General features: G+C 56.8%; 1 protein-coding gene across 1 annotated transcript in view; it reads right to left on the bottom strand.

The window, feature by feature from the left end:
* Window positions 1-8323, bottom strand: part of NTRK1 (neurotrophic receptor tyrosine kinase 1) — a 20862-nt gene extending 12539 nt beyond the window's left edge. Inside the window, exons 1-6 of the mRNA XM_023214107.1 lie at window positions 7992-8323; window positions 4729-4803; window positions 4358-4429; window positions 2178-2246; window positions 759-904; window positions 362-504 (exon numbers count right to left, since the gene is read on the bottom strand). Coding sequence (XP_023069875.1) covers window positions 362-504; window positions 759-904; window positions 2178-2246; window positions 4358-4429; window positions 4729-4803; window positions 7992-8281 — 795 coding nt within the window. The 5' untranslated portion in view covers window positions 8282-8323. The remainder of the gene's footprint in view (window positions 1-361; window positions 505-758; window positions 905-2177; window positions 2247-4357; window positions 4430-4728; window positions 4804-7991) is intronic.
* Between the last annotated feature and the right edge of the window lie 885 nt (window positions 8324-9208).

Below are 9208 nucleotides of genomic sequence, written 5' to 3'. Positions count from 1 at the left end.
AAAGAAAAGGGATGTACGGGAGAGATAGTCTGTTGGGTTCCTCTCAGCTCCAACATGTAAGATTTCTGTGACCCTCTCCCTTGCAGCCAACACCATGTTCCCAGAAAGGGGTCCTAAGGGGCTTCAAGTGTAGCCTGGGGTCCCTGCTGGGTCAGTGCCCACCCTGAGGGTGTGCATGCCCTGGGCTGCCCTACAGCATAGGCCTGACCCCTGTGGGTCTAAACCATCTCTGTCCATCCCTCAGCCTCAGTGTGCTCCTTATTTGTTGTCTCTTTCCTCCACGGTGTGTCTCTCTTTCCCCATCTTTGTCCCCTGTGCTCTGCCTGGACCTCTTGGGGGCTGCGGGCGAAGGGCTTCTCACCATCACTGTGGCTGACTGCTCCAGCTCCGTGAGGATCCAGCCGGCCTGCTCCAGGCCCCGCCCCTCCACCTGGCACCACAGCAGCACATCGTCCCCCACATCCACGGAGGCGTTGGGCATCTGAACCTTCAGCATAGGCACACCTGGCCACCCAGGATGCCCGAGGGCCAAGGGGTGTTAGAGCTGGGAGTGGCCCCAGAATTCTACTGCAGGGCTGCTCCTTCCCCCACCCTCCTCAGTGACCTGGAGCCCAGGCAATGTCACCCCAGGCAGTATCCCCCAGCCTTTGCCAATGCCCATTCCCCAGGCCTTTTCAGTGCTTGCTCAGTGCCCTCTCGCCCAGGCAGGTAGGTCTCTTTCCCAGCCCCTTACACCATCTCCCTCACCCAGCACCTACCACAGCTGGCATTGGGCATATGGGCCAGGGGCCCTTGCCCATGACACTGCAGCTTCTGTTCATGCACTCCGCCCAGTCCCTCCTCCTCCCAGCGCTGTAGCCAGCGCAGGGCACAGGAACAGTGCAGAGGGTTCCCCGACAGGACCCTGGTGGGCATGGGGGACACCAAGTGAGTCAAGGAAGGGGCCTGAGGGATCACAGGGATAAGAGAGAGCAGTTAGGCAGCAAGGAGGATGGTCTACAGGTGAAAGGGAGGACACAGAGGTCTTTCCGTCTGACTCCAGTAACAGGATGTTGTTCAAAGAAATAGGTCGTTGGGAGGCCAAGGCAGGCGGATCATGAGGTCAGGAGATCAACACCATCCTGGCTAACACGGTGAAATCCCGTCTCTACTAAAAATACAAAAAATTAGCCAGGACCACATGGTGGCAGGCACCTGTAGTCCCAGCTACTCAGGAAGCTGAGGCAGGAGAATGGTGTGAACCCAGGAGGCGGAGCTTGCAGTGAGCTGAGATTGCGCCACTGCACTCCAGCCTGGATGACAAAGCAAGACTCCCTCTCAAAAAAAAGAAAGGAAAGAAAGAAAGAGAGGGAGGGAGGGAGGGGGGAGAGAGAGAGAGACACAGAAAGGAAGAAAGAAAGAAAAGAAAGAAAGAGAGAAAGAGAGGAAAAAAGAAAGAAAGAAAGAAAGAAAGAAGGAAAGAAAGAGAGAAAGAAAAGAAAAGAAAGAAAGAAAGAGAGAAAGAAAGAAAGAAAAAAGAAATAGGCCAGGCACAGTGGGTCACAGCTGTTATCCTGGCACTTTGGGAGGCTGAGGCAGAAGACAGCTTGAGCCCAGGAGTTCAAGATCAGCCTGGGCAACATGGCAAAACCCCAACTCCACAAAAAGAAAAAATAATGTAAAAATGAAAGAAACTGAACGCAGAAAGTGGAAGACAAGACAGCTGATAGCTGAGGGATGCATGGGGCTCCCTCACCCCTGGCTCCTCAGGATGAGAAACCAGGCAAGGGCTCTCAGCATGGTGACAAGGAGGGAAGGGCACAGCCTCCCAGAGTGACCCAGAGGCCTTAACTGCCCACCAGGTACACACGGACCCCTGCTGCCCCACTCAACCCTGTGCAGGGTGCCCTGGGAATGTTGTCAGATGTGCCGTGGACACACAGTGGGCCTATGATCTGCTCAGCCAGGCCCAGCACACACACAGTCATCCAGGCCAGCTCCCCCGGGCAGTAGCCCCCTTAACGGGTGGTCCTGCAGCCCCTGCTTTGATGGGGGTTTCACTGGCATGCACATAGTCCCCAAAGAGACCCCCCAGCAGTGCCACACAGACACAGTGACCCAATGCCATCCCACAGACCCAAGTGCACGCAGGCGCACACACACTTGGTGCTCTTGTCCCTGGAAGTGCCCCCACTCACAGTTCCTGTAAGGAGAGGCCCTGCACAGTTTTCCAGGAGAGAGACTCCAGAGCATTGAAGGAGAGATTCCTACAGGTGTGGAGACACAGCAAGACAGACCCCTTGAGTGACCCGACCTCACTCTGACCCAGAGTGAGGGAGGGGAGGAGCCCAGAAAGAAGTTGACATCCGGCTCCCCCTCCCCAGTCTAGGCAGCCAGAACAAGCCCTGGAAGGCAGTGTGTGTGGATGGTTGGGGGGGCGGGGGGCGGGCATGGTGGAGGGCTTTTTGAGTCCCACTCCTTTTCCTGGGACAATAAGGGTTAACCCTACTTAGCCCCCTCTCCAGACCCCAGGGAGGGGATCTGAGGGAACAGCCGCTCCTCCCTCCCCCACTGCTTTGGCCCCAGCTGGCAAAGTGCTGAGGCCACAGCTGGGGGAAGGGCTCCATCTGTGCTCCCCTCCCCACAGAGCCCAGGACAGGGCCAGAGGAAGAGGGGGAGGATTGAGGTTGCCACACTCCCTTGACCCTACCTGACCACAAGGAACTCAACGCACTTCCTCAGGTCCCCTCCACCTCCTCCTTCCAGGCCCTCCTCAGGGACTAAAAGGTCAGGCAGGAAAGGACCCACACCCCCAGCTCCCTCGTTGTAGGGGTGGAAAAAGTGAGCCCAGCAGGGGCCTGGCCACACAGGAAAATGATGTACGAGCCCCAGTGCCCTGTGCCCTTTGCCAGGCTGCTGCTGCTGGGACCCTCTGCCTCTGAGGGGCCTATCCTGACCCCTCTCTTTTCCTAGTCAACCTAGAATTTGTGGCGGCTGGGTTGGAGAGGTACCAACACATAGGGACCAAAGACACAACCCACTCTAGAGCCAGATAGAGTGGGTGTAAGTTCTATCCTGCCACTTACAGCTGTGTGACCTCAGTCCAGAAACTCAACCTCTCTGATTTTCAGAATTCTCATCTGTGAAATGGGGGCTAGAACACTCTCTCTCTCACCAGGTTGATTGTGAAGATTCATTGACATAAGTATCGTGAAGTGTCATTGAACACGTTTTTAACTGAAGCCCCGGTGCATAGATGGTGATATGACATCACTTTATTTTGCTTTGTTAAATTGCTGGACACAGCAGAGTGTAGAGGACCCCGCATAACTCCATGAATATCAGCCTCACCATCCTTCCCATCTCTCCACCTGCTCGTGTTGGGGGACTGGGGAGCTGAACTCCCGCCCTCAGAAGGCCAGCTGGAGGGGCTGCCGGGGACTCTGATGGTCTCTCCTGCCCATCCCATGACCCTGTCTGTCCTACAGCAGGGGTCTTCAATTCTCAGGCCACAGAAGGGTAAATAGTGCCACTGTTCTCCAGCCTGAGCAACAGAGGGAGATCCTGACTCTTAAAAAATAAATTAAAGAAAAAGAGAGGGACAGCAAAGAAGAGGGGCTATAAACAGGGTAAATATGTGGTCTGTTAGGAACCGGGCCGCATAGCGTGAGGTGAGCAGCAGTGAATGAGCATTACAGCCTGAGCTCCGCCTCCTGTCACATCAACAGCGGCATTAGATTCTGCGAACTACTGCGCATGCGAGGGATCTAGGTTGTGCGCTCCTTTTGAGAATCTAACTAACGCCTCATAATCTGAGGTGGAACAGCTTCATCCTGAAATCATCCTCCCCTCCCGCACCATCTGTGGTAAAATTGTCTTCCATGAAACCAGTCTCTGGTGCCAAAAAAGTTGGGGTCCGCTGCTCTACAGGAGGGATAGCTATGACTCCCAAGAATGAGAAGGGTGACAAGTGGCAGACCTAACACCCCAGCTCCCAGGATGTCCTAGGAGCCAAGTCAATGCGTTCCTGGGAAATGGAGTCCCAGCCAGAACACAGGAGTCCTGCTCCTGACGCTTGCTCCCTTTGCACTGGTGTGTGTCTGAGCCCTGGGAAGAAAGATAGGGCAGGCACGTATGAGACGTATCCTTGCAGCATGGACCATGGAAGTGAGATGGCAAGGAGGACCTCTAGCTGGCGGGGGCAAGAGCATGCCATCCCTGAGGGAGATGGGAGGAAGCCCCAGGAGAATGGGTGAGGTGACTTCCCTGACCAGGCTTGGGCCCCTCGCAATCATTCCCCGGGGAGAGCCAAGCCCATTAGCAGCCCAAGTCTGGGTGTCCTCCCCAATCCCCACTGCCCAGCACTGGCCACACTCACAGGTAACTGAGCCGAGGAGTGAAATGGAAGGCATCTGGCGCCACCAAACGGAGACCACTCTTCACGATGGTGCTGGGGAGGGGTGCAGGAGGATCAGTCCCCAGGTCTCAGCTACTCTGGGCCCCTGGCCCTCCCTGCCCATCCCAGCCTCCCAGTCCCCTGTGCTGAACTCCTACCCCTCCTCAGGCCCCTCATTGTTTCCTCAACTACCCTAGACCCCTCAAAGCCCTGAGCTTCCTGACCTCTCCCAGTTCCTCAGTCCTCAGCCTCTCAGGTCCTCCCAGGCACTCGGACCCTTGAGCCCTCCCTGACCTTCTGGTCTCCCCCAGGCCCATGCTGAGCTCCACACCCACAGTCCCCGTTTTCCTCACAGGTTTCTCAGCTCCCCCAGGCCCCTCAGGTCACGGAGCTCCAGATGCTGCAGATGCTGCTGGTTCTCGATGTAGCTGTGGGGAGAGGGGATGGGAGTCACAGGGCTCAGGCCCACACTTGAGTTCCCATGCCAACCCACCTGCTCCCTCACAAGACACAGGCACATGCCACATGCACATCACAGGCACACGCATATGCACCTGTTCAGACCTGCATACACACCTTCATGGCATGCACACACGAATGCATACATATGCACATGCACATGTGTGTGAATGAACACACAAGCGCACACATGTATGGATTCCCAGACACTCACACATATGCACACTCTCACATACCTCTTGCACACATGCACACACCCAGGTATGCACATGCACACACGCAGAGGCATAAGCATCTGCACAGATGACGCCGTGCACATGCACATGTGCCTGCAGGAAGAGGCTCACACATGGACACACAGAAACACAGCTCATATCCATCTCTCACATGCACACACACAAGTCTATTCTCACATTGTTGTTCTGCTTTTATATCAGGCATGCCTGGCACACGCTCACCAATGGGAGGTTATACTGAAACACTTGTTAGCACAAAGGGTCAAGGCTCATCCCTGCCACTACCCCACCCAGCACAGACAAAGCCTGTGCTCATGCAAATGTATGTTCCCAAACGTGCCCGCCAAGGGCCACTGCCGGGGCTCACCTGCACTACACAAACACACACACACATATACACATACAAACATCTCTGCACCCCCATAGCCTCTGGCCCCTCTCCACACCCAAGCAGCAACCCCTACTCCACCGAAACCTCCCCTACCACCTTTTCAGCAGATCAAGCAAGAGGCTTAGAGGCTATCAGTCAGGGACCCCAAGGAGGGACCCAGGAAAGAGGAGAGGAGCAATGAGAGGATGCAGTCAGAGTGTTGGGGAGGGGAGAAGAGGCACAGACTGGCTGACTTACACAATGAGAGCGAGACAGCGAGCGAGAGAGAGAGAGAGAGAGAGGCAGAAAGATGGAAAGGTTCAATGAGGAGGGTGGGGGCAGAAGGGCAGAAAAACAAAGAGAGAGTGAAACAGAGACACTGAAAGAGAAACTGACAGGAAGAGACTGTCAGAGAGATAGTGACAAGTAAGAAGGAAGACAGATAAGGGAAGGGAGACAGTGAGACAGATAGATAAGGACAGATAGCTACAGAAAGCAAGACAGACAAGAACGAAAGAAGAATGAGTAGGCATTCAGGTCTAGGGGACGGCTGATGCCCTGGGCCCTGCCTGACTGCTGGATCTGACGTACCAGGGAGTTCCTGAGAACTCAGCTGCCCTGCAGTGACATGCTAGTGTGCCCCCCCCCACCCCACAAAACACATGCCAGGGGCCCCTGACTCACTGCCGGTTCTCAGAACTCTCCCCCTCTACCCTCTAACTTTCCCTACCTTATAGGAACCAGGACCAGCCTAAGTGACCCCTCCCTTCCTCCTTTCCTCCCTTTCCAGCCTTGGCCCCACCAGGACAGCCAAGATCAGATCCTAAGTTTCCCTGTGGACTTAGTGGAGACCTAGAAAGTAACCTCCACTGACTACAAGGGAGGCCAGGTCCCTATTCTACCCATCCCCCAGCCCCTGCCCAGAAGGTTTCAAACTGTAGGGACCCAGGGAGGGAGTGAGAATGCAGTGGGCTGGCAGGGTGTGTGTGAGCTGTCAGGCCAGCATGCTCAAAGCTGCCTCATTCGTTTGGATTCATAATCAATCTGTCTATTCGAGTCCATTATCTCCTCGTTAGCTCTGCGGGTGAGGGAGGAGGGAGGGGCTGTGCAGGCAGTGAGGAGGGGGTGTCAGGCTGCAACCCCACCCAGGGGGACATCTCAGCTTGCCACCCTGCATGCCTCCTAGTCCCCAGTCCTGGCCTGTCCACTTCCCCTACCACTCCCATGCCTACCCTGCTGGACCCACTTGGGACTTGGAAGGAGTTGGGAAATGCAAGCCCTGATGGCAAGCACTCAGGAGTCTGGACCCCAGTGTGAAGGCCCAGGGTGATGAGAGAACTGGACTAGGACTGGCAGCCTGTCTCTCATGCCCCCTCCCATCATGCAGAGACGTAGGCCCAGACCAAGACAAGGCCATCTCCTCTACTCCTAGTCTCCCTGGAGCTATTAGAGAGAGACATTGAGTACCTTCCCGTTGATTACCATGAGATACCCGAGTAACTCAGTGCCAATTATTGCAAGCTGCTCAAGTAACTTCCAGACAGTGATGATCCTCACCTTGATACTTTCCAGCCCATCACTGCACAGGGCCAGGGTTCCTTGTCCACCCTGTAAACCCCAGGCTACAGGAGGAGGATTTTCTAGCAGTTCCTCCCCTCTTCTAGATGTCTTGCTGGCCATGATAGCCATATGTAATATTCAAGTATTTTCCAGCCATCACCATGTGATGCCTGAGTACCTCCAGGCCAGTCATCACTGCATACTCCCATAGGTTTCACCAGCTGCTAAAAAGTACTTCAGTATTTTGTAACCAATTCCTGCAGAATGTCAGAGTCCTGCAGAATGCTGAAGATTCCTCCCAGCTTTGTGTACCAAAGGGAGGAGGGTCTCTCAGCAAGGGCCCTGACTCCCCGCCCCAAGTTGGAGAGGGAGATGGGAGTGGGGAGAGAAAATCCAGGAGGGGGTCCCATTTCCCAGATCCAAATCAAGGGGTTCTGGGGGAAGGAATGGTAAAAATGGAAAAAGGAGAGCTCAACCACCCAGCTCCCTACCACCTCCCACCAATGCCAGCCAGCTCAATCCCCAATTCCAGGAGAACAGCTGGGGTTGCCTCCTCATAACAAAGAAGTGGGTGGGGGCTGGCTTGCCCCTAGAAAAGGGAAAAGGTAGTAAGGGTGTCAAACTGGGGACTTCTCTGCTGGTAACCACCATTCAGGGTGGCAAAGAGCAGGAGCCTCTGAATGAGCTCCAGAAAGCGGCTTCTAGACGGCTAGGCTCTCTCAGACCTGGTCCACGGAGATTCCCCCTTCGATCTCCCTGAAGCCGGCGACCCAGCTGCCCTGAACACTAGGGGACATCCAGGCAGTGACCGTAAAGCTTGCTAGGGCAGCGGCGGCTGCGGAGGAACGCCCGTGCACCGCCGAAGGCTGCGTCGTGCCAGCCTTCCGCTGTACTCGCCCCGCCTGATCAAGCAAACAAGCGGAGAGTCCGCGCCCTCGGGGCATGGCAATTCCTGCCTGTCCCTGCGCCCCCTCGCCCGCCGGACACTCACAGCTCAGTCAGGTTCTCTGCGCCGGGCAGGTGGTGGAGGCTATCCAGGGCCCCATCCCGTGTGCATCGCAGTCCCGAGGAGCCGTGGGGGCAGCAGGCATCGGGGCAGGGTGAGGCGCCCGCAGATGCCAACATCAGCCAAGCCAGCAGGCTGCCCGGCCCCGCAGCCCAGCTGTGCCAGCCGAGCTGCCCGCGCCGTCCGCCTTGCAGCATCGCGGCGGCGCCCGCCTTGCTCCGGCGGGGCAGCCGTCTGTGCGCTCTCAGCTGCTGCTGCCAGGCCTCCCCCGACATGTGCGCTGGGCGGTGTTAAAGACCCAGCCGCCAGGAAAGGGCGGAGCCAGTCGCCCCCGCCCGGCCCCGCCCCGCCCCGGTCTCCACCCCCTTCTCTCCCCTCTGACGCCCCCAACTCTGCCCCCTCTCCTGTTAGGGGCCCCCAGCGTCAGCCTTCTCCCCGAGGATCACCCCAGCTCCGGGAGATGCAGAGGGGCCGCAGCAGAACGCCTCGGAGGTGTCTGCTGAGGCCGAGGGTGGGAAGTTGATACGTTATTTCTCTCAGCTTAAAGCAGCTGCATTTTTACATTTGGGGAGGAGGGAAGATGACTGAGTTGAGGAAAGGTTGCTGTCCAGGTCATCCTAGCCAGCCCCAGCCTCAGCGCTCCATCCTCACCGCGCGCGTGCCTGGGGGAGTGCGCATGTCACTTGGAGTAAGTTAGGTAGAACATTCTCCGAACTCTAGGAAGAAAAGGAAAAGGACTACCAAAGATCAATCGCAGAACCTGGGGAGGAAAACACAGACCGGGCGGAGAAAGGGAAGGGTCGCTTGATCCGGCCGAAGGGAGTCCAGAAAGCCAAGACCGCGCCTCCAAGAGAAGCCACGGGGTGGCGCGAGAAGCCCGCGCTCAAAGGAGCTAGCTATCCGCCCGGGCTGGGTGGCTGGGGGTGCGATCTGCAGCCCCCAATCAGCAACGCCTCAGGTCTCAGCTTCAGTCCCTGACCCCGGCCAGCCAGCGCCGGCCCCGGGGCAGGATAGGGTAAGGCAGGGCAGAGCTGACATCGATCGCCTCCCTGACAAGAGCATCGATTTATTCGTGAAGAAATTAATAGATCTCTTAGCTCCTCGGACGCGGGAGCCGCCCGCGGGTGGAGCTGAGGACCGTGTACCTTGGTGGCCGCGCACCTGGAAAGCCCCGGGATCCCCAGCACCCAGGGCAGCAGAAG

Source organism: Piliocolobus tephrosceles, chromosome 1, assembly GCF_002776525.5.
Source record: "Piliocolobus tephrosceles isolate RC106 chromosome 1, ASM277652v3, whole genome shotgun sequence".
Lineage (NCBI taxonomy): Eukaryota > Metazoa > Chordata > Mammalia > Primates > Cercopithecidae > Piliocolobus > Piliocolobus tephrosceles.
The sequence above is the reverse complement of the archived record's forward strand: the minus strand, read 5'-3'. Positions and strand labels throughout refer to the sequence as shown.